The 24,993-nt window shown below is 38.0% G+C and overlaps 1 protein-coding gene across 1 annotated transcript in view; it reads left to right on the top strand.

Annotated features, from left to right (window-relative positions):
• Positions 1-24,993, top strand: part of HDAC9 (histone deacetylase 9) — a 281,056-nt gene that overhangs the window by 129,394 nt on the left and 126,669 nt on the right. The window contains exons 13-15 of the mRNA XM_026843099.1: positions 7,481-7,658; positions 13,913-14,046; positions 21,692-21,812. Of these exons, the coding sequence (XP_026698900.1) occupies positions 7,481-7,658; positions 13,913-14,046; positions 21,692-21,812 (433 nt within the window). The remainder of the gene's footprint in view (positions 1-7,480; positions 7,659-13,912; positions 14,047-21,691; positions 21,813-24,993) is intronic.

The following is a 24,993-nucleotide window of genomic DNA, read 5'->3' as shown; positions in this document are numbered from 1 at the left end:
GTGGTTTAAATGATCAGCATAAAGTAACACCAAAATGTTTTGCCAATATTGTTGAAGACAGTTGGGTGATATTTCCCAGAACAATGAAACAGGTGGGACAGGTGATTTTTCATTAATTAGTTTTGTCCAACTAACAGTTTAGCTGAATGTCTGCTGGAAAGCTGCTAGGATTAGATGGTTGTAACCATTAAATGCTATTATAAAGCCTATTTATTCTTCCCATCCAAGTAAAAGAAGCAAACACTTGTTAATACTGAAAAGTTAGAGCAAGACATGCGGACAACTGTATTTTACCATTGGTATTCATTTCTGCACTTCTCTGTATTCTGGTTTTGGAAAGCACCAAATGACTTCAGGAAAGTCTTGTGGTATTTCTAGTAAGAGCCATAAAGTAACAAGAATCTTCTAAAGAGGTTTTATATAAAAAAACTGACAAAACAATGCACAAGCTGTTCTGATGGTCCCTTCTCCCCTTCTTTGTACTCCCAATTATTTATATATTTATAATAAATATCCAAGAGAGTCAGAAAGTGAGGAAAAGATTCAGCTGGGAGTGCAAGCTTTTGAAGAGGTGCTGCATTTTCTTTGGATGCGTGCTTCACACACTGCGGAGTCAGCACTTTAGCAGAAGTGACAGAAGTCGAGAACCTGCCAATGTCAGGAGCAGAGAAGGCAGGCCTTGCAGGAGCAGGAATGGGGAGTGAAAACAGCAGTTCAGCTGAACTCCTGGAATTTCACTGCAGTAGAAAGTGCTCTTTATTTAGGGCCCTCCTTGCTCTCACTCCCAGACACCATTTCCCATCACTCCTTTCTTATTAAACATGCCAGTCTTCAACTTAATGACTGCCTGGCTCATATTTCTTCAGAAAGATAGTTGAAAAATTCCCGACCTATACGGCCATCTTGATTCCTCACCTACACTGGACCAGGATGGCTCATGTTTAGATGCTCAGGGTTTTGGAAATTCTCCATCCAAGGGAGGTAACTTTTACCATCTCTCCCTTTGAAACTGAAGGTCAGCAACCCACCCATCTCCCCGTGCAACAGTAGGGGTAAAAGGTAGGCTCCTGACCCTGCTGTCATGTCCTACAACAAGAGTCAATGGATGTGACCCCAGCCTTGACCCACACATTTGGTCATGCCACCCAAGGCAGGGAATGCATCCTCCCCTACATGACAAAAGAGAACAGTCTTGTCACCCCATTAAGAGTCTTTGTTCTTCCCCTATTTCTTGGCCCACTAAACAAAAATGTTGTAATTTTTATAACACGTTTTGCCATCCCAAAGGTGCTTCCACCTTAGAAGGACACTAGGAAGGGTGACAGGAGAGGGGCAGAGACCTCTGCAGAGGGGAAAAACAAAAAACCATGCTCTGGGCAGTCACTGCAGCAGGGCAACCCCAAGCACTAAGATCTACCTTGGTAGCAGCTGAAATAAGCCTTTCTACAGTCTTCCAGAAGACAAGGGGAGGGCAGAGGGCACAGGATTGTTTTGCTGTGGCCAACAGGTTGCTTCCCAAGTCAAGTTTTTTCTGCCTAGAATTCTAGGCAGTTCTGGGGTATGGCTTTCATACCACCATTCTGCATCTGCACTCAACATTCAGTTGATAAAACTTCACTTCTGTTTACCCATTTTCTAGTCAACATTGGGTTCCTCGGATTACTACAAGAGAAAACCAAATTCTATAAACATCCTGATAATATGTGACCTAATATAGCCAGATGCCTCAAAGCTAGCTGCCTTGTTTCTTCCTGTCTATGCTTTTGCTTTCTCTAAACCCATTTCTACCTATTCAGTCCATGTGTCTGTATGCATACTTGCTATTTATTTACTTTTCATAAAAATGCTGATTCTGAATTTGTGGCTGACTGTATTTCAGATGGTGATAATGATTTTTTTGAAAGTGATGACCATGGAAGTTTGTGGCTTTACATGTGGTTTTGTCAAAAATAGTATTGGTAGGGTTTCCTAAACATGTGTTTTCTCCACATGTGGAGAAAGTGACAGAGCAGTTAAAGGATCTCTCAACATACTCATTTTCAATGATATCTCAGACTAATTTCTATTTTAGGTTGTATAGATTGACAGAGATAAGCCATTCCTACACTTTCACATTTGTTCACACAAATATTTTGAGAAGACCTCATGACTATTTTTGCCCAGTTCTTGAGGGCAACTAGTTATAGTTTTATTTGAGGACGGTAGGCAGAACAGTAGTTCACAAAACTTCTGGTTCAAAAGTGCTAGAACTTCTGCTTACCTACAGCTCTTTTTGTACCAATACTCCCTGTTTAGAAATTCATTGGTCTCTGTTTTTTGTCCTGTCACTTCTGAGGATAACCACGGTCAATCTTACTATTTTCCATGAGGTCCATGATTTCTGAAGCACTGTTACCTAGCTACATCTGATCTGTATGAGAAGTTTCTGGGTGCCCAGGATTTCTGAATGAGACTTTGGATGATGTTGTCTTGGTTTGGGCCAAGGCAGCCATCACGAGGACCTTAAACGCAGGACTGAGCTCTGTTTGCTGCAAGGAGAGGCCATTTTGCTAGATGCAGCCACTGGCTGGCCTGGACACCCCTTGGATGCATTCAGCTACAACTGCAGTGGGAAAGTAGGAAGGTGGTAGGGAAAGCAAATGGCAGGACCTGAAGTTACTCTGTTCCCATGTTGCTATGGGGGGGTCTGGAAGAGGCTAAGGAGCAGGGCGTCCAACAGCAGCCATGGAGTGAGACAAGGCAGCAATATACTTCAGAGGAAATACTTGGAAGGAGAAGGTCTTCCTACCGGGCAGGTCTTGTTTTCATCCTCACTTAGGGCGAAAGTGAGGAAAAGTACATGTGCAGCATGTATGTATTTTTTCCTTGTTGGTAATAACTGGTCCTTTGGATAGTTTTCAGAAAACAATGTGAACATTATAAGAAAAAAATAACTAGTGAACAGATCACAAAAAATGTTTTGAGTGGAAAAACCTTGGAAGGATAGTAGCATTAAAGGTCTTTGGGGGAGAATGGGTGATACATGAATGATTTTTAATAGTTAATAGGCATAGCACACATTTCATACTGTAGCAGAATGCAGTAGAGGCACAACAATAGAGGGCTACAGATGTAAGAGAGACTATAAGCAGCAATCTCACTATTAGGAATAGCAAATTTTGAATTTATTAGGAGAAAAATATGTTCTACAACAAGGAAAAAAAAGCCAAAGCATAAACCATGAAGAGAGGAGTGCATATGCCCATACCCACTTAGGATTATGGTGCAGACATAGCAATTTTAGGATTTATTTAGTTGTGATTAAACTAAATGTAAACATATCAAACAAAATTAAGAAGCAGAGTGCTGAGAGGCAAGAAAAGTTTTTATGGGTGAACCCCACATTTTTTTCTCCACAAAATTTAAGAGCTTGAAGGAGCATTAATTCATAGACAATTCACCTATGCTTTGTCATCTGATACAGACCATCTAACAATCCAATTGAATACACTTGTGGGTGACCAGTTCTCTCAGCCAGTAGAAATAAGGAAGTAATTCTCACTAAAATCCTCAGAATCCAAATTAATTGCAGCTCCTTCTAAACAACAAACCTTACAGTAATACTAGGAGAATAACAAATATTTACCTCCTGTGCCTCTAAAAGGGTCATCTTCTCTTTAGATACTGATTCTAAAAAAAATCCTCAAAATAATTACTGAGGGCCTGAGACGGTTTCTGGAGAAGACGATGAATGACCCTCCACTCCTTCTGGCAGAGGCCCTAATTGCTTGCCTCTACTAATGAACTAATCTCAGGCACCTGGAACTAGCAGGCTCCATGCCGGGCAGGCAGGGCTCAGGTTACCTCAGAAATGCTCCAAATATATTCACACAAATCACTAACCCTGCAGATGTGCAAATACTGCTTTTGTCATATTGCTGGGGAGATGGACATGTGTTTGCAGTGCTGTAGCACATAAAACCTGAAGATGAATTCATTGTGTTTCTTTAATCCCTTCCAGAGGCCAGGTGGGCATTTGGGGAGCCAGATAAATGTGTTGATTATCCACATTACTCATTGCATTAATCCACTTGTCTGTGTGACACAAAGTATCTCAAATGCTCACAGCATAAATATGTAGGTGGCTGGAAAAAATATATGTATTTCATGAGTGCCTGTTGTCTGTAACATGAAACCTCATCAGGAAGTTAGACTAAAACTTTGACTAAAACCTAAACAAGTCCAAACTTTGCTGATGCCTAGAGTTTTTAAAATTACAGTTAAAGGATCTGGAAGTCACCAGAGCATATAAGCAAACCTCAGTGTAAGCCTTGTGAGACAAACTACTGCACTTTTAACAAATTTTAAAAGGTTTTTCACAGGCAGACATTTTTCCGTGACCTCAGAAATTAAAACAGGTGTCGTGCAGCTTTCCATCTAACCATCCACAAATTTCTTCTCCTTCCCTGGACTGATTATGCTGATAAACATGTGTCAAATTCTAAGTATGTGTCTGGTTTCATTTGAGGAGGGAAGAATGATATAAACAAAACACAGTTTAGCAGCAAAATATAGGAGAGCAAGAACAGGCTCTCTCTTGGTCTTTGACAAATTGCTGAAATATGTAGCTGGCTGGCTCTTAGGTGATGTTCACACAGGTTGATTAGCATTAAAAAAATGTAACTTCATTTGTCCATATGCCTGAAAAAAAAAGTACTATTTCTATTGCTTACGTAGACAAACACCTAATCTTTTTATAAGCAAAGGTAGGAATACCTTCCCAAAATATCTGTTCTTGTCATATTCCAGACTTTGCTTTTTTTTCTTCTTCGAGATGCCATTTAAAAAAACCCCAAACCCACTTAAATTGACTTTTTTGGGTCAGAGACCTGGATAGATTAGATATTGATTGAATGCAAAACTTACAGCGTCACTGAAAAAGGTTGTGCAGGTATTGCACAAGTGAAGTTTGAAAGCAAAAGAAAGGCAGACAAGGCAGCTCTAAAGGATAAGACCTCAGAGTCGCCTGGTACTGAGGAAAGTCCAAACAGAAACATTTGTGTAAAGCGTGAATTCCCCCTCACTGGTAACTGACTTTCCAAGTTTTCCTTAAGCAGTATACTTGAGTAATACTGTTTAATACAGACTGCCAGAGTAGCTTATTAGCTTGAAGAACATTCCAATAGGGAACAAATCCTTTTGTCTTCTGCACTCTAGAAATTATCAGATCAATTAATGAATTATCATTAATCAGTATCAAAAATCCCCTTGACTGAAGAACTACACAGATACGAGCTATTTAATTAACACAATGAATGGAACCTATGAGGCTGAGGAGAGCAGCAGAAATAACAGCCATTCTGCTGATTTCATGTATGGCAGTAAAGCTCTCTGTGAGGAAGGGCTCCTGCAGGTAGGAGTTTGGCTTCTTCCATACTGCTCAGCTAGCTCTCATGCTTTGGAATAGTAGGCAGGAGATGGTGAATACACTAGCATCAGACAGACAATGCTGCTGTCACCACTTGACCCTAGCATGCAGGGAGCAATTGTGCCACAGACAGCAAAATACCTCCTGTGCCTTCTTTATTGAGCACTAAGCCAGCACTGACAAAAGTGAATACTAAATCCCCACAGAGGAATTTATCTACTTCTGTTCTCCTTAAGGAAAATATGGAAACACAATCGCATCCATGCATTCTTCACTTCTTTCCAATCACACAGACTTCCAGCAAAGGTTACAAAAGATGTGTATGCCTAGGAGCACAGAAAATAGCTCCTCTGAAAATTTATCACAATTAAGATAATTAGTGAAGTAAAACCAAGGCACTTAAGCATTTCAGGAAAGGATTCCTGAATGTTAAGTTATGTTCATAAGGAAATGGAATACATAGACTTCTTCAGATGCCACTGATATTTCCTGGAATATATAACACCATCTTGTCATCATGTATTAAAAAAGCAATAGGAAAAGTTGGGGATTGTATTTAAAGAAAGAGAAATAGTTCAATGACCCCAAACCAAGACACTTCTTGTAAAAGCTCTTTTAGCTTACTCATATTTTCTTTCTTTATTTAGTCACTTAAGACAGGGTCCCAAGTGGTTTACCCTTCCCATGACCTTATGTCTTTTCACTGAAGTGGTGACCCTAGATATTAATGTGGGTTTTGAAGCTGCCTTTTAAAGGCATTTGTTCTCATTTCAGTTGTTATTGATGAGCACTCGTTCTGGTAAAGGCCTCTTTCTTTACATGCAGGGTAGACATTCTCGCTTCCCATGAGCTGTGGATTCATTTTGCAGCACGTGAGGGGCTGGGGTACTCTCGACTACTCCCACCTGCCTTCCCACACAGCCTGAACTCGGTTTCACCTCCGAGCACCCAGCAATCCCTCTTGCTGCTGTCCCAGGCAACAGCATACAGCACTGTTAATTGTTACGGGGTTTAAACAACAAAAAAGGCCATGTGTACACCATACATATACCTGCATATATGTATACTGAGACCAGGTGAGGATAAAGAGAGTCTGCGGTTCTAAGACAGAAGTGTGAATTTCAACTGAATTTATATTGTAATGTGGTTTGGAAATCTCTTTCTTGCATTAACTTTTTGTTGAGGTCCAAGGACTATATGCACACACACACACACACACACACACAAAAAAAAAACCAAACAACACCCAACCAACCAACAGAAAGAAAAGGGCTTGCAAAGAAAACCTACTGTATGGAGTGAGTGAATGCCAAGGTTTTGACTGACTTCAGGGTTTCCAACTTCAGCAGGGTTTCAGCCTTTGTCATGTCAGCAAAAGTCACCATCTGTTGACAAACAAAACGGAGGAGGAAATCTTCCTTTCTGCTCTGTCTCAGTCTTTACCTGCCTACCTTTCCTGAAGGGTTTGGCACTGCCTACAGTTGGCAGCAGTTATGACAAAAAAAGATGGTCCCTAAGTGGGATCTTATGTAACAATTCCTGAATTTCTAAATGATTCTTGAAATCCTATGTGCAAATTGTTCCTCTTTTCCAGAGCACTCAGGGAACTCAGTCCTCTGTAGAAACTTGACTCACGGTTGCTCAGCAAATTTGGTACTGAGTAATAAGGACACTGCTTTTCACTTTCAGTGCTGTAGGCAGATTTTGTTTTTATTTGTGTAGACTCATAAAATATATATTCTAACATCATATTGTGTATTCTATGTATTATAAAAACTTTTGTCTTTTATAAGCCTCTGCATTGTAGCTGTCTTTTCCTCTGTCAGGGAGAACTGACAGGTTGCCTGCCATCACCTATTCTCCAGCAAAATCAGCAGCCCACACTGTCAGTGTGAAAACATCTGTTGAATGGATTTATTGACTAGGTCTTAGGTGCGAGTTGGTGGGGTTTTTTTTCCACACTGTTTATTACAGCCCTGACCTAATGAACTTAATTTGTTGACATGTTTCCCTCAGTGTCTTACTTGATCCCGTCTCACATTTCTTTCTACTGTGCTGTTTTCTTGGAAACAGGAGTTCCTGGCACATCGGCGTGTCCACCAGTTGCAAATCTACCAGGCTCAGATGGCTACAGTTGGCATGGCGGGATTAGATAAACATCGGTCGGTGTCCAGGACCCCGTCTTCCCCCACTGATTCCACATTACCTCTCCCAGACATGGACCAGCCCAGCCAGCATGTCTACACAACTGGTAGGACTCCCTAAAGACTGCTTTTAATAGGCAGGGCAAATGCGTTTGTTCATGTAGGATCAACAGATTTAAATGCCTCAAATACCTCCTGCTGCAATGCATTCAGTTTTAGCCTTACTGTTCCTCAGCTTTATGATGCTGTACTGGCATCAAGTCAACCAGTGCAGCTGATAAATCACAGGGTTAATATTCACACAGTCATAAATTATTATCATTCACTGGCTCTGGCAATATAGCAACAGGTGCATTTTTGGTGCCTTTAAGTCATTTATAGCTTTTCTTTCATTTCCCTATCCTTTGGTTCTTTTCTCTGTGTTCTTGTTGCCTGTTTAGTGAAGAGGCCACCAATAAGTTGAAGAAAGACGACCAGTAAGTAGGAAAGCTGCAATATAATTCTCAAGATCATCATTTGACAAGTTAGTCTGTGCTACAAGATTACTTTCCCTACAGAAGGAGCAAAACTGTAGCCATGACTGAAAGATGATTTTGGCTACAAATCGGGTGTCTTTCATTCCACCTGTGTGGAGTCTACAGAGAGAGGCTTTATGGTCGGGCCCTGGGCAGTCCAGTCACTCAGGGAGCATCTCCTATAGGTAAGGCCTGGGCTGCCCAAAGCAGAATGACTAGAACACCCAAAACTTGGACCTCCAGAACTTGGAGATACTGTTTATTCAGGTTTCTGCCAGATGTATTAATTCTTTCACATCATTTGGCAGAACTTGCTATGCCCCTGAAAGTTTACAGCTCTTCAAGTCGCGACCACGGATTGATGTCAGATGGAGTCCTTAATGGGTGCTGTATGTGACTTTGTGAGACAGCATGCACTCCTATCTTTTTAATTAGAATGTGAACTTGGAAAGCAAAAATTTCTTATTTTAAAGAAAAAAAATGCAAAAAAGATATCTTTAGAACACTGCAAGTAAGTGGGTAAATGGATGCAAGGTGACAAAGTGAAAGATTTTCTTCTTCTTTAAATTTAGGAATTTCACTTGCTGGGTAAGAAACATTTGGATTGTACAGAAAGAAACATGCTAATTCACTTTCCATGAGTTTCTGCAAAAAGACCAGCTGTGTATAGACAGGATTATTAAACCAGGCCGCTGTTTTTCTACTTGTGGTTCATAGAGTCCCCAAAACATTGTAAACTCATTCTGAAAGATTCACAGAGCACACCAAAAGTGAGATCACTGTATGTAGGCCTCCATGTCCTGTTCAAAATTCTGCAGTTCCACTGGAAAAGCTGAATGATTTACAAAAGTAATGACTCTTATTTCAGTTTGATTGCTAAGGTTTGCTGACACCTTCCTTTATAAGTCCCCAGAAAGGAGATTAGGGTCAATGGGGTTACATGTATCTGGGGACTTGTGGCATTAGTGGAACTGATCAAGAAAGAAGACATTATGAAGTTGAGATGAAAGAGTAAGAGAAGGAATTAAATGCTGTAGGACAAACTCTGAACAGAGATGCTGTCAGGAAATTGGACATACCAGGCATAAAGAGCTTGAGATCTGACTCAAGGAAGCCTGATAGGTTCTGCAGTGGAAATGCATATGGCACAATATACAGATTCAGGGTGTATTAAGATTGGGCAGACAGTTTAACCTTACCCCTTTAGTAAAGCACTGCTACATGAACAACAGCAATTTGAAAGAGAGAGAGAAGGAAAGAGAGAAAATATGAGTCTTATTCCAACTGAGATTCTCAGTCCTTTGCTGAACTCCTTTCTTCAAATCCAAAACATCTTTTTCTTGAATCTTGTTTCTTCTTTTGTTGAATCTTATTTTTCCCCTTCTACAGCTCTTTCAAGATAAGCATCTCTATGCATTAAAGAAATAAATCCCATTTTCACTTTCTCTACAACTTTATGCTTCTGGCTCTCCACTTCTACTGTGTACCTACATCTCTAGGTACTGGCTGAAGACATAGTGCAGTGCTGTAGCTGTATCTATGCAAACAGCTAGTACCCCCTGGCCGATTGACCAGTTTGCAGATCCAACAGAGCACACACCTCTGCATTCACAATGAAGCCTTTCCTTTCTGCTTGAAGAAATCCTTTCCCCTGAGATACCTCTAGACTTATAATCTTACATATATAATCTTTATCAGTGCAGTTTGTGAGTACATTGAAAACAGAGCTATTTTCTATATTATGAGATTAACACCTCTGGAGTGACAATGAACAGAGACTTGGCAGCATCAACAGTTCTAATACAGTTTCTGTGAATAGAAACTAGAACTAGATCTATATATGTATTATTACCATATGGTACGCTATGGTACGGTACAGTATGGTATGGTACAGAATGGCTCTATTTGTGTATAGTATTTCCTGGGTCTGGATGGTGCCCTATTCATTGGTCAGTGGAAAGAAAGAAACCCGGACCCAGCTTTTACCTATTCTTATACAGCCTTTCTAAAATCCTTTTGGATGAAAGTGCTGAACAGCTTGGTCTGATCACAATGCTGACTTGCTCTGAGCAGAGGATTGGGCTACAGACCTCTGGAGGCCCCTGCCAACCTGAGATATCCTGTGGTTCAATGATTTTCTCCCTTAAGAGAGCACTAGATGCAACTAGCCATTGCCCACAGGCAGTTGCAACACTACCGTTTTAAAAGCATGGAAGGAGGGAATGGGTGGGTGGAAAGGGAGAAAATTTTAGTACAACATGAAGTGAGATATAATTCAGACTTCAGAAATTAATGTAAGAACACCTACCTGACTTAAATTATTTCTTACTGTTGTGTGTTTTTTTCCTATTTAAAGACAATATATTCTTGGAAGAGAAAAAAGGTAGAAGGAAAACTCTTGTGGCGGATGGGGATCAAAATGAGCTTATATTTTTGTGTGTCGTGTGAGAAAATGATCTTAGACAAATATCTGAAGGGAATCAGAATGGTGATGATTATGAGAGAGCTATGCAACATATACACAGTATATGCACAATATCTGAGTTAAAGATGGAAAAAAATATAAAGTCTACTCGATGTTCATTTAGACGATTTACAGAACATTTGACATTATTTCATTCAGATTTTTCTTCTGAATAATTTATTAGATTTTCTTCCCTTGGGTTTTCTTATTGGTACTGTTGTTGTCCAGGGCATTTCACCTTCTTCAAAGCATGGTGTTAGCCAGTAATTTTTAAGTCTCTTGCTCTCCCCTCTGTTTAAAATATTAAAAGAAGCTGACCCAAATAAATTATTTTGAAAAGAATGAGTCCTCACCAGGAAGACCTTGTGTTTTTGACTTAATGCAAATTCAGGTTTTTTGGTCCTGTGTCCTCTATCATTATATGGTTCAGTGGTGTCACCATTCCAGTGTGTCACCAGGGCCACATTCTGACCTCAGTAATATTGGTGTAAATCCAGAATAAAGCCACCAGCCTCAGTGGAGCTGCTCAGATTTACACAAGGAATCTGAGAGCAAAATCTGGCTGTAGGCATTTGTTCTGGAGAGACAGAATAGCCATCTTTTATTAATATTTCACAGCAGTCTGCAATTGAAAACAGTTGTCTCCCTCTCTCCTTCTTTCTCTCTCTTTTTTTTTTTTTTTTTTTTTTTTTTTTTTTTTTTTTTTTTTTTTGTGGGGGTGGGGAGATTATTGGCTGAATCCTGTTAGGGAAATCCTACAGGCTATTTTTAGCAGTAAGATCTACTGCTGCATTGTGATATTGTACCAAGCACATGTGCTGTATGACCAGCAACCACACATCTGAATTACTTGCACATCCTAAACCAATTTAGATGCTTGAATAAATGAAAGCATATACTTCAGCCTTTTCTTAAGTCAGTTGATCCTGCTTAGAAATAATTTTTGCACTCAGTGCTGTGAATATTGTAGCATTTAAAATTTTGAGGCAGATACTTCTGCCATGCAATACTGACCTGATCCAATTAAACTGATTTTTGATTCAGACAAAATAATTCACATACAATAACATTATGGTTTTAGTTATATCCTATTTTAGAAATAATACTAATGGACTAAGAAAAGGATGTTTATATCTATGGCAAACAGAGGAGGTATCCTAAACACCCAGATTCAGCATTTCACTTCAAAATCACTCTTTAGTTGCAACCCTGATACAGGTAATCAAAACCTGTCATTATTACATACCATCTTGATTCTGTATAATAACATAGCATGATTTTTTTTTTTCTTTTTTTTTTTTCTATTAACTGCAGTTTGGACTGTGCTAACCTAAACCTTCAGGTAGCATTGACCTGATAATTACAATAAAACCTTCATTGAAAGAGTGGCAGGCAGGAGATACTTTCAAATTTCAGCCTATTTTGTTAACATTTAACAAGTGTTTCCATTCAGATCCATTGGATATCCAACTGCTTACTCTACCTAAGAGCTTCTGAAAGTCCTGATGTACATACATTTAGCATCTAAACACCTTCTCTGTTAAACAAGGGGATGAGAGGAAGAGTTTTCTTATCTAACGATATGACCACTGGCAACTGTACAATCTGGGTGTGTAACAGACTAGAAATTAAAACTTTGGGTGCCAAGAAAAAGAAAGCAAGGTATGTGAGCACACACATATTTGTGCACATACTTGCTATTTCAAATATCTTATAAAATATGACAATAGAGCAGCAAAGCTTATAGACAGTACAGAGCAAAATAATGCAGAGAAAGGAAATAATTAACTGCTTTGACAGTGCCAGCAGAGATTTTAAGCTGCATTAGTTTATTAACTCCAGATTTTCACTGGTTCTTTTGTTTTTTCTTCTTCTTTAAAAGAAAACAAACCAAGAAAGTAAATAAAAGAATTTATTGCTAATGAACTATTTTGTTTGTTAGATAATCATTTCACATAAGCTTAGTCATGCTGCACATAGGCATTATGTTTGTGTTCTCTTTATGCTAAACATAACTGGTAGATTATCAATTTGGCTTAAATAGCAAAATCCCAAAGGATCAGTTCTAAAGTGCATGAGCTAGGAAATATGGCAGCATGAATATTTCTAGAGCAGCACAATTTATGGCTGACTTCTAACTGAATTACCTCAACCTTAACTTTGCGTGGCCCACAATGTATACAGACTCTTATTCAGTAGAGTTTTTAAACACTTTCTTAAATTCAATATCCATTCAAGAATTTACTAAATAAGGGTGGTATTGAACATGTTGTTGAATCTGGACTTTAATTTTGTATTTTCTTCACTGGCTGTCTTTTCAGTAGCAGGCTAGCACAATTTTCCCAGAACTGTGTTGGCATCCCCAGTAGTAGTGGCACATAAAGAAAGAGATTTTGAATGCCAAGTTTTGCAGCTTGAAGAAACTGTTAATTTGAGTCCCTTTCAACTGTAAAGGGAAGAAAAATCAAAATGTTTCCCAAATGAAAATGGTTCACAGGGGTAAGGAAAATATTTTTTGTTCCAGGCATTTCTGTAGAAATACAAACAACAAGTAAATAAATAAAATAGTTTTTCAGTGTTTCAGACTTGGTTTGAAAGCCTTGAAAATTGAGTTTAGCTTGGGTCTCCTTGCTAATATTTCTCTTTTTCTCCCAATACACCGTTACAGAGCAATGTGATATTGATAGCTGTTCCATATAAAGTTGTTCTGTCCTTGAATAAATGAGCGTAGAAAATTTAAAAAGAACCTTGCATTGCAGTCTAACAACAGGATTTGGTCCTAATTGAGTAGTGGGTGGAACTTTTCTTTTTAATGAAAGAGGACTCTGGCTGCCACTGCTGCAACCAGCTGAAACTTTCATCTGATACACTTTGAGATCTGGAATTAATATAGTATTAGTTAAGCAGTACAAATACAGAGTGGCACTGCCATTTCAAACTTTATTTTAAAATGTTATTCTGGATCATCTTCCTTACACTGCTATAAATATATAACCCTTTCTTGTTATATACAAGTTAACAGCCTTCACTGATCTTGCACACTAGAGAAAGAGAAAACAAGGGGCTCGGTAATAGGACTGAATGATTTCTACCCATAAAAGCTTTAACAAGACACCACCCAATTTAATTTGTTCTTTACAGTTAATTGTATTTATTAGTATAATTTCCTGAGATTTCATTTTTGCCTTATCAGTATTACAAGATGTACCTTGTAAGTCAAAATTCAGAGTCTCCTAGAGGAAAGGAGTTTTAAGATTCAGAATCTTCATCTTGCTCTAACTGTCAAATAAAATCCAGTTGTGCTATAGTATTCATGACATGAAATGTATAACTTGCATTTGTTTCACTTACTGCTTCTTATTGTGTTGTCTTTGTGCTGAAGGTGTTGTGTATGACAGTCTGATGCTGAAGCACCAGTGCATGTGTGGCAACTACGCTAATCACCCTGAACATGCTGGAAGGATCCAAAGCATCTGGTCAAGGCTGCAAGAAACTGGGTTGCTAAACAAGTGCGAGGTAATGGAAAATAAAGACCAGATACTTGACCTGTTAAAGAAAATGACAATTTGTTACATCCTAAATCTGTCATACTTCTGCAATACGAAAGTAATTTGTATTAGGAATTATTTGGACTTAACTGACAATATTAAAATAATGCATTTTAGGAAAGCACACTTCTCAATCAGAAAACAAAGAATCTACACAATCAAAGTAATTTATCCACATTAATCAGAAAATAAAATCCAGACATGACTGTGTTCCTCACCTTGATATAGGAAGATAGACAAGCCGTAGTCAAATGGCAAGTGCAGTCCTTTTAGTAGCACAGTTCTTAACTTTTTCAAGCAGCTAAGGATTTCACATCTGTAGTAGCACAGAACACCACTTTTTTTTAAATGTAGTTTGTATCACTCCATAAGTACATTGCATCTTGTTTTATTTCAGACTTTAAAGTCTGTTTTCATAGCATTTTCATTTGCGTGGTGTACAATAGGTACTATGTCAAATCCTGAGACATTCAAGTGCAATCTTTTAGTGATCTCCCTCAAAAAATTGCATATTAAAACATCATGCTTAAATCAGATATGGGTTCTGAGGTTCATATATGACTTGGGTTACTGAAAAACAGCCTTTTTCTACCATTCACTGCTTCCCATGAGTTGTGCAGCACTGTCAAAAGCTGCGGCGATTGAGGGGGCTTACTGTATTGCAGCACAAGTTAACAAAGTTCAACACAAATTTGCTTATGCTTTGCAGGATCCCAAAATTGCCAGGGCTTTTATGCTCTCTTTTCTTTAATTACTTTTCTTTATATACTTAGGTTTTTACAAACCCAAGGGAACTGGTACAATAGGTCCCTTTGATTAGCTGTTAGTGATTATCCACAAACATTTTCTGCAGGTAGTCTAGTGTACTGTGCATTGAGACATTGTAAGCACTACAAATGGGTATGTTGTATACACTCATCTAACTAGATGGCAGTGCTCTAACAGGCTATTTTTTTTTTAAGCTTAGATAATTTTTTTGACTTTCAAAAAGACTTTCTTTCATCAAAGTCCTTAAGGCCATAGATCAAAAGTTGTTTCACCGGTGGGATACATATTTAAGGAATAAGTTAAACAAGTGCAGTGCTTTACTAAAATAAGGCCTAGTTACCTTCTTGACTCAGGATCTGTATTAAAAAGAAAAAACCAAAAAGAAACAAAATAAGTAAAACGCAATGTGCTGCTATGTATTCCTTTCTTCAGTAGTAAACATATTTCTGAATAGTAAATTGTGTGGATATGCAAGAGGTGTAAATAGGGAAAGTGATATAGGTTAGTCTGAGGTACACACAGTCTAATAGTTTCTTGGAAGATTTAAAGTTTCCTCTTACAACTCTGCAATTTCAAAAACTGAAATATAGCCCATTAGGTCTTGCAAAATCCAGTGGGTGGGCAGAGGAAATAAGTCACTTCATGTTGAATGGCATTGAGTTAATTCTGGCTCCCATTGCATGCTTTGAAATGAGGCTGTAATGTGAAACAAGCTGTCAAAATGTAAACTCTGATGATAAAACTTTGAGGAACCTCAGCATGAAGCTGGTGTGTAGATTTGGTGTTTATCTTGATCCTCTTATGTAGGATTATATTTGATGATGCAATCTGTCCTTTGTTTCACTGAATTCTCTAGCACTTGCTTGACATCAAACACATCCTTACATCTGCTCACTTTTCCAAATAAGAAAGGCTGTGGTGATCCACTTAATTGGTACTCTGATTCTTTAGAAAAGTTATTCAGCTGAATATATGACTCGTGTCACTAAAGGAGTGGTTATTGCATTATTCAAGAAATAATAGGCCACCATTAAGCTGCATTCTGGAATATACCACACTGAAGATAGAGAGTCAAAACATCATGGGCAACTGCACTGTCTCTTTTGCTAACTTCTGAATTCTCCCTCATGGACATCAGTATTTCTTAATGTAATTTCTCAATATAATTTCCCACAGTTTCTGTCAGAAGGAGTGGGGACATCTCTGGTCAGGTTTTGCCATGTGCACTGCCTCATGTACCAAGTCTGAAGGGCGGTTTAGGGACAGCCATCTGCAGCAGCCACTTAGGAAATCCTCTGCAGTAACTGTGAACCTTCTTTTTTTTCCTCCTTTACTAAAACAATAGTCCCACAAGAAGGCTGAAGTCCCACTCTTTGTCTAATGAGTGTGTCAGGATCAAAGCTAGTTCAGTTGAAGGTAGCTCAGACCTTGTTACCTTGCAATGTGTGTATCCTTAGCCACAGGTTTGTGCCAGGGAACACTCCCTATTTTCTTAATCTAACAAGAAGCCCTTATGAAAATGAGCAATCTATATCTATATGATCTTTGATATCTATAGCAGGGAGCAAAATGTGGTTCCTAAAGCATGTGGTGTGGATTAACCCCTATCATGCAGCTCAGGTCTATGGCTCTGGAGAGATGACTGGCCAAGTGCACAGAGAACCGTCATTTCTAACTAGGCATGGGATGATGGCAGTCATATATACTGGGGTGACACCATGCCTAATGCAGTTAATAGATTAATCTAGACGTAATCTATTACTTGTAAATATTGCTCATATTGCCCCCATATAGAGCATTTAAAAAATATAACTTGGTAAAATCATAATGAGGTTTGGCTGGGGTACTCGAAGCTGTGTCTTCACTACAAAATAAAATGTAGCTAGGACTGTTCTCCAGCACGGCGGCCAACTGGCATGGAAAAGCCCATGTTCTTACTACCAGGAATGCTTCCTGGCCCATGCCAGTGACCAAACCATGTCTGGGAGTTGTTTGGGAGAGTGCTAGTTGTTGCTCAGCCAAAACGGTGTGAAGGACCACTTCAGCAATTTAATAGTACAGATGATTGTGTTCCTCTGCCTGGGAATGTTTCCTGGCACTGCTTAATTTACTTCTGCAGACACAGCCAAAAGGACTTGCTTCTCTAGACTGAATTTTGTCTTTCTAGCCATAGATATTTGAGCTCTACAGATACTCAAACAATGGTTTAGAGGATTTTTTGCTAAATTGAGAAACTAGTTATAGCTTTCAGAAGTTTTCTTAATCATATAATTCTTCCAAATAGATAGATTACTTCCCCTATTTGCTTTCCTAAGACAAAGGAGAAACACATTCAGACCATGGCCAGCCCTGGAGAGCCAGATTTGAGAGACCAGTCCCTGAGTCCAGGCCAAGAGAGTGGAGTAATTTCTACCCACAGGAGATTTTTGGATAGTCGTAGTATATAAGTATTGGAAAAATACGATTCAGACACAATATTTTTGCATTAGTTTAAAAATTTTGTGTATGTTTACTGAAATGCCTATTCTGTGTTTGTTAAAGGCTGACAGACATAGAACAGAGTTATCAAATGCAGCACCAGAATAGAGAAGCTAAAAGATGCAGATTGTCATCCATTATCTTTTTTTTGCATTTTTTTCTGGTTAAAGAGGAATGCATAGCTGCCCTACCTTTGAGACCAAAAAAGAACTGAATTGTATTTTGGCAGTGGTTGTCTGCTTTCTACTTGTTCTAGTGAGAGGAAGTATTTACATAGCTCCTTTAAGGCCATAATTTATGCACAATGACTGACATTAGGCTACACTGATCAGCACAGTTTTAGAAAAGAGATATAGACACAGTCCCATTTTGTGCCCCCACCTCTACTTCATGTAGGGCAGCCTGGAATTTGATCTGAAGTTTGGTAGTTTTCTGGAGTAAGGAGATATTCTACACCTCCTGCTGTCTACATCTCATGGACTAAAGGAGAGAGAAGGAAAGAATTTAAAGATTTAAAAACCTTTGAGTCTGCCAGATCACACAGATAGAAATACATGAAAATATTCCATCCTCTGAACTTCAGTTTACCACTGAAGAAGAAATAATACAGGGAAAGTTAGTCTTTAAGAGCAACGATCTTTATAGTGTTTAACATATTCAGGTTAGGCACTGAATCACCAAAACACATAAAGAGAGTAAATGTATCTCTACATGGGTGCCTGCATGTTAGAGGTATGCTTGCTTGCAATTCCCACACAATGGAGAGAGAACAAGCAATGTGGGTGTACTGCCTGGAAAAAAGATCAATGCTGTCTGAGTGTATTTTTAAAAACAAGAGCAAATTTAACAACTTTGAGAAATCTCAGATAAGCAGGAAAAACTCTGAAGACCTCATTTACAAACTAGATAGGCTAAGGGAATTTCAGAGATACTACCTGCATACAAATAACTGCAGTGAAGGCAATTGATACCTTACAGAGAGGCCTGAGTGAGAAATACTCGTTAAGCTATGTCAATAATTCCTGTTAGTTTAGTAGAAAGAAACAGGCAGTGTCACCTTTGTCTTTTTGAATCTCTAACTGTGCAAGAGTTTAGTCTGCTGAAATTCTAACCAAAATCTTCAGGTTAACAGAGGTTATCTGTGTGAAACTTTAATGCTTCATTTTAAACAGAAGACCAGACTAGACAGTCCTCTTTGACCTTAAACTCTGTGAAAGGTGAAAGCATTTTCCCACTGTGGAGAGAATAACTTCCTAGTTCTAGAATGATTTTTTTAAACACTCATGCAATATTTTGCTCTCCTGAGATGTATAAATGTCTCTGTTGATGAGGAAAATTAATATGTCAGAGGAGAAAGCCAACACACAAATTGTCATGCACATCAGAAAAGGATGACTTGCTTTCTAATAAGGTTGTAGTAGATGAATGGTCATAGTATTCAAATACCCCTGAATGAAATAAATATTTTTCATAAGTTCTCTGATGCTATTTCTCGTTTTTCATTGGCTTTATGCCAATTTTCTGCTTTCTGCTACATTTTAGGCTTTTAATACTACCATGGCCAATGAAAATTAAGGAAGACACTTTAAAATAGAGAAGATGTGGATAAAAGTATATGTGTACAGTTATACAAATGTAAATGTTATTTGTCTGATAACACATGACAGTGACAGCCAGAAACTATTGCTTTGTATAACTGAAGTTACATGGTTCCTGATTCTGTCAACACACTTACGACGTGTGCTTTTGTAGAACTGCTAAATCCTGCCATTATTGTGTAAGAAGAACTGTTCTTAGCAATTATTACAGGTAAATTTTAATATCAATTGTTTTTTCCTCTGTGTTGAGCCTTAGATATTTGGGATTTTAGTGTTATTGAAAATGGCTTGACAGGCAAAGATACTGCAAGGGTAGGATGAAAAGAGGAGATGGGAATGCAGAAACAGCACAGATACATGCACTGCTTACCCTTCCTTTTCCTCCTACCATTTACTGTGTAAATATGCTTGCTGATGCTCAAGGTTAGATCTGGAAAAGCTGTGGAGAAAAAGTAGCTCTGGGCTGTGCCTGTCCTGGCAGCTCAGCTGTTGGCTGCACTCTGAGGACCTCACTGCTGGGAGCAGCCTGGAGTAGGGCATCGTGCTCAGTGCTACTTGATTTCTGCACCAAACCTGTTTCTGCACAATCCATTTCTGCCCTAGAGAATCTGTCTGGCAATAGTGGGTAGTAGGTAGCTCGTTTGCAAAACGTTTTGGGGAGGCCACTTCCAGAACACATATCACAGAGCTCCCCATTGTAGGAATAATGGCTAGCTGTGGGTCTTTTTATAGTTAAAGGGAGATGGCTTTTAACAGCACTTTAAAAAGAGCTAGACAGTTAACTCTCTTAAACATCTCTTAAAGAGTTTTCATATAACTTGTAGAAAATATATGACCAGAAAGTGAGTATTTTATTCAAGGTTCTTTGATGTGACCTTCATAAAATACCTCTTTTCTTATACATTTGGCTTAGCTGTCCTAAAAGTCTCAGTTTTGCTGTGGAGAATTGGATATATAGATTTTAAAGCAGCTTATTAGAAACATAGACCCTAATGAGAATGGATGAACGAATAAATGTTACCAGTCATCTCACTTGTGAAGAGAAACATTTTATCTGACCCAGAAGAACCATTACAGAGTTTACTGACTCCATGAAGTAACATAGTGTGCTGATTTTGATTGTGCAACTGTGTGTTAAAAGGATGTGAGTGCACTGCTACAAATTCTCATGTGAGACTGGGAGAGGCTTGAAGAAATTAGAGATGAAAAAGGGTTTATTAAGTCATTTAGTTCTTGGATCACTCCCTAAAATGTTTTTTCCACTGCTGTGTCCAGTCAAGTTTTAAACACTGCAAGAAATAGGGCTTCCACCATATCCCTGAGGGGGAGCTTGTTCCACAGGCATCTAGATCTAACTCTTAGGATATTTTTCCTGATTAGTCAGAAAAAATTGCCACTGCTTAACTCAATATAAATTGTGCGTGATTCTTCTGACGCCCTCTAGGCAGCTCCTTTCTTCTATAGTGCAAATTCTCTTTAATATTTATAATATTGCTTCCTTCTGCTGGTGGAGAGGTTGGTGCTTTCTGATGTGCATGAGTAGGTGATGGTTATAGTAAAAACTACCAACCTCTAAGAAAACTAGAACTGAGTGGCATTTCTGTAACAGGTTAATCAGTCTATTAAAAATAGGATGGTCTATTTAGATAACTTCTGTATCTTTTTATCTGTAGATGTTGACAGTTGGACAGATACACAGTCTAAGTTGTGAGAGGTTTTTCCCAAGTGTTCATAAGGACCAGATCTCCATACAGAGTCCAAGACCTTAAGAATAGGCTGTTCTCTCTCCATGTTATCCAGTATCAACAGGAAAGATGAGCCTGGGACCAGAACTTTGTTGACAGTGCTGTTTATTATGCCCAAACCTGAACAAAATCTGCTGCATGTTGCTGTGACTGCAAAGGCTGTGCAGCACTAGGACAAGCAGAGAAGTAAATATTTTTTATGACAAGCTGATAGTCCAGATACTTACAGGGAACAGATCTGCTGAATAAGGAAGTGTTAGTTCTCTTCCTTCATTCCTATCTTCCTTCCTTCCTAAACTGTTTAAATTTCTATAGATTTACAGAAAGACAACCCAGACTTTTTAAGACTGATTTAGGTGGGGAGGCTACAGGATGGAGAAATAGTTAAAAAGACAAACTCCAACTACAGAAGTGTAATGAATCAAGTGAGTCAGCATGTGTAACAGCAAAAATGATCCTGGGATACAGAACATACATTAAAAAAATAAAAAATATATAGTAATATTTTATTAAAGCATTAAACCTTTAATTTTCTTCTTCTCTCTGGCTCTCCTCGCTGTGATCATGTTCTTCCTAGCAGCATAAATCACAAGTACTAGTAGTGATGCAAAAAACATTAATCCTCATTCAGAACACATCTGCAGCTTACAGGTGTGAGTAATTTTTTGGTCTGTAAACTAGAATTTTTCTAGGCAGATTTCTTAGTTAAATATTTCACCTTTTGGCTTGTATCTCTTAATAAAATGTAGAAAAGAGGCAGAATCTTTTATTTTTCTTGTATGTGAAACCTTGTATTGTTAACTCTGCTAAGACTTAAGTGAAGCATTTGTGATAAACCACGCACACATTTGTTTTTCATATAGCATTACTTTAATAAACAAATCAGTGTCACATTCCTGCATGACGCAATTTCAACCCATTATTAATCATACTAAATGTTTTTTTTTTTTTTTTTTTTTTTTTTTTTTTTTCCTCCCTAAATATTGTCAGTGGAATATTGTAGGCCTCTGCTGTTTTCTTTCAGCGAATTCGAGGTCGAAAAGCCAGTCTGGAGGAAATACAGCTGGTTCACTCTGAACATCATTCACTGCTGTATGGCACCAGCCCCCTGAACAGACAGAAGCTGGACCCCAGGAAACTCCTAGGTCTGTACAGGCCTCTATTCTACTGAGAACAGCACATTCCAGCACTGTCATTAGTCATAGCTGGTGTCAGTTTAAAATACTTGGCAAGCAGTGTGACAAAAATTCACTTTTTCCAAATGCATTGCTATGTGGAAGGAGAATGTTACAATGGAAGCCAAATATAGATTAGCAAAATGCACAGGCTGGAAAGCAGCAATAGAAGGTTCTCCTCATTTGCTTCAAAAATCATTGAAGTGTTAACCCTTCACTGTAATTTGTTCTCCATCAGAGGTCAATGGCAATTTTGAACATGGTTGGTCTTCTATCTCCTTGTGTTCTTTAATTTGAAAACAAGAGTTTAAGATACACTTGCTTGTCAGAATTGCTTGTTTGCTGTTCTCATTTGCTTTATTTCAATTATTTCAGCCATGATGAGTGCAGATACCATGCCTAAGTCTTGATAATAAGTGAACTTTATTTTAATTACTTCCCATTATGCAGAGTATGATACCTCTCTGAATAACAGGGGGAAACAACACATTAAAATATTATATGGATCCACAGATGTACAGAATAACAGAAAATGGTCAGGATTTTCACATCAAATATCCATGCCAGCCAATGATCAGTATATACTTTTTATAATAGAAAAGTAGTGTTAAATTGAGCTCTCCATGAGTCTAGCGTGAAGCAGATCTACTTGTCAGACCTGATACAGAGAATGTGAAAAGAAATACAATAGAGTAGTGCATTTTGGAAATAATCTGTGAGTGAAATACTGCCCTTTATGTCCCAGCAGACTGGATGCAACACTCTAATTCTCAGCTATTTTTATAAGACTTAGTCTAAGATGTGGAGCTTTTCCTAAATGTAATGAAACCCAACCCAAACAAAAACAATACTTGCCATCAAAAGAAATTGCTGTCACAGTTCTAGTAATACATAGCAATTATTTTTCTTTGGAAACTAATGGTAAGAGTTTCTTCTGTAAGGCAGACTATTGCTTCAGTGAGTCATAAGAGTAGATTTTAAAAAGTCTTGATCACAGTGTTATCTAAGTTTACATATCTTCTTAGTCAAGGCAACATCAAAACTGAAAAATACTTACAGTATGATAGATTCTCGGGAGATTGAATTTCAAAGATAGGAAGTCCCCCTTAAAAAAATAATAAAAATTTTTAAAAAGTGTTTCCAAAAAAAACCCTTTAAATTCCTGCAAAACGAAAATTTGGAAACATTTTGATTTGAGTCCAACATTGTCAAAAGGTTCCATTTTGATAAAGTCAAGTGTTTCATTTAAATTTTGTTGGGTTTGATTAATTTAATTGTAATTTTCACAATATTTAGTACAACATGCATTGATACAAACTATTGCACCCATTGTGGATCTCAGTGGTTGATCAACAGTGTGTAGTTGCAGCTATGAGGTGAAAAAAGGAATGGACCTACTATCCTCACTGTGTTTCTGTCTATGTATAGATAATGCAGAAGGCTTTGTTTACCCAATCTCAGAAAACCTTTTCTTTGCCTACAGGTCTTTACTTGATGCTCTTTGGCTTTTTTATTTGACACTTACTCTAAAATACTTATTCTCTAAATTTATATCAAGATCACACTTCTAGCACATATTCTGAGTTTACCCTTTGTTAAATGCCCTTTTCTGTCTCTGTTTCTAGGATGCTTTCTTGCCATATCTCACATGGCCTTTTACCAAGACAACAGTCAATGAAACACTCTTCCCACATGCTTTAGCATGTGCCTTTTTTTTGGCTCAAAGCTCTAATCATTTGGGCTTCCAGACTCTTGTATAAAGGAATTTAAGTTTCTTTTACACTTTTCCAAAATACAGTGTGACTATTCCACTTTTCATAATTCCCAGTTCAGTGAGGTTGAACCTAACCAATCCCAAAATTAAAATTAACATCTTGGTATATTATAAAAATTCAAAATGATGTGTAGCAAAGGCAAAAAATCTAACGGAAATGTTTCCATCAAAAATGTCATCAGTAACAACATCATCTCATAAAATATTTTTATTTCAATGAAAATGCCTTTTTTTTTTTTTTTTTCTACAGAAATTGTTCCATCAAATTATGGGTTTGCATCCTAATGAAATGGAGGACCTAACCATTCCTTTCCTTACTACTCTGTCCACCCAAAAAGACGGATGCACTGTTTGTTCACTTGTGCTCCAGAAAAGTATTTGTTCCCTCTCCCTGTTCAGAAAAGTACATCTGCTTTGTCTGAAGCTCTTTTTTTTAATTATTATTTTATTTTTATTACTAACAAGCAGCTTCTGTACCTTTCAAACAGAAAAGAAACACTTGAAGGAATTAAATATAAGTACAACTAGGATGAGAAATGTGCTACTTGTGAACACATGCTTATTTCAGCGTCCCTGTTTGGGAAAAAAACTATGTTCTGGAAGACTGCAAAGCAAAATGGCTGTAAACTACTGAAATCAGTGAGACAGCGCACTTAGCCACACAGTTACCGTTCACATATTCTTAATGGTTTCAGAGTACAAACTTGCTTGAACTCTTGGCTTTATTTTTCCTGAATCAGGGCCTACAAATGCAGCTCTTGCAAATGATTACTTCAACTTCTACACTATTGTGTAGTTAGGCTTTTGACTGATTTTATTTCAGTTTGGCGTGTTAAGCAACATGTTATGTTGCACTACATTGTCTTGACATGAAGGAAACTAATATGCAGACTATGTGTCATATCACATTATCGTTTCGTGTGACAGAATACCACCTTTCAAATCTCTTTGAATAAGGTCAAGGGCAGAACAGTTATCAAACAGATCTTACAAATTTTTTTTTGCTTTTCCCCCCTCCAACCATAATAAAGTGTTTCTAAAAATCAAGTTTTCAATGATTGCAAGTTTGTAAAAAGTGTGAAATATACTGTTCACACACCCCTGTCAGTGAGACAGTATTTAGAGTATGACTGAAAGATGCACTCTCAGAGCATCTGTGCAATTGCAATTTCAAGTTAGTGAAAAAATGACCACTTAGCAGAAATGGCTTCATTCTTGAGGGAGGATGCTGAAAACAATCAGGTTTCTCAAACTGTGCCTTTTCACAAGTGAACACACTTTTTCATTTGTTTATTTTTGTGAAGGAGAATTTTTGCTCATCACTTTTCCTGGTCATCAGACTCTCAGTCCTCAACTGTCAACCTCCTAAGCAGCTTC

This window comes from Athene cunicularia, assembly GCF_003259725.1.
Source record: "Athene cunicularia isolate RWA chromosome 2 unlocalized genomic scaffold, athCun1 chr2_part1, whole genome shotgun sequence".
In the NCBI taxonomy this organism is placed as follows: domain Eukaryota; kingdom Metazoa; phylum Chordata; class Aves; order Strigiformes; family Strigidae; genus Athene; species Athene cunicularia.
This window is presented reverse-complemented; position numbering and strand designations above follow the sequence as displayed.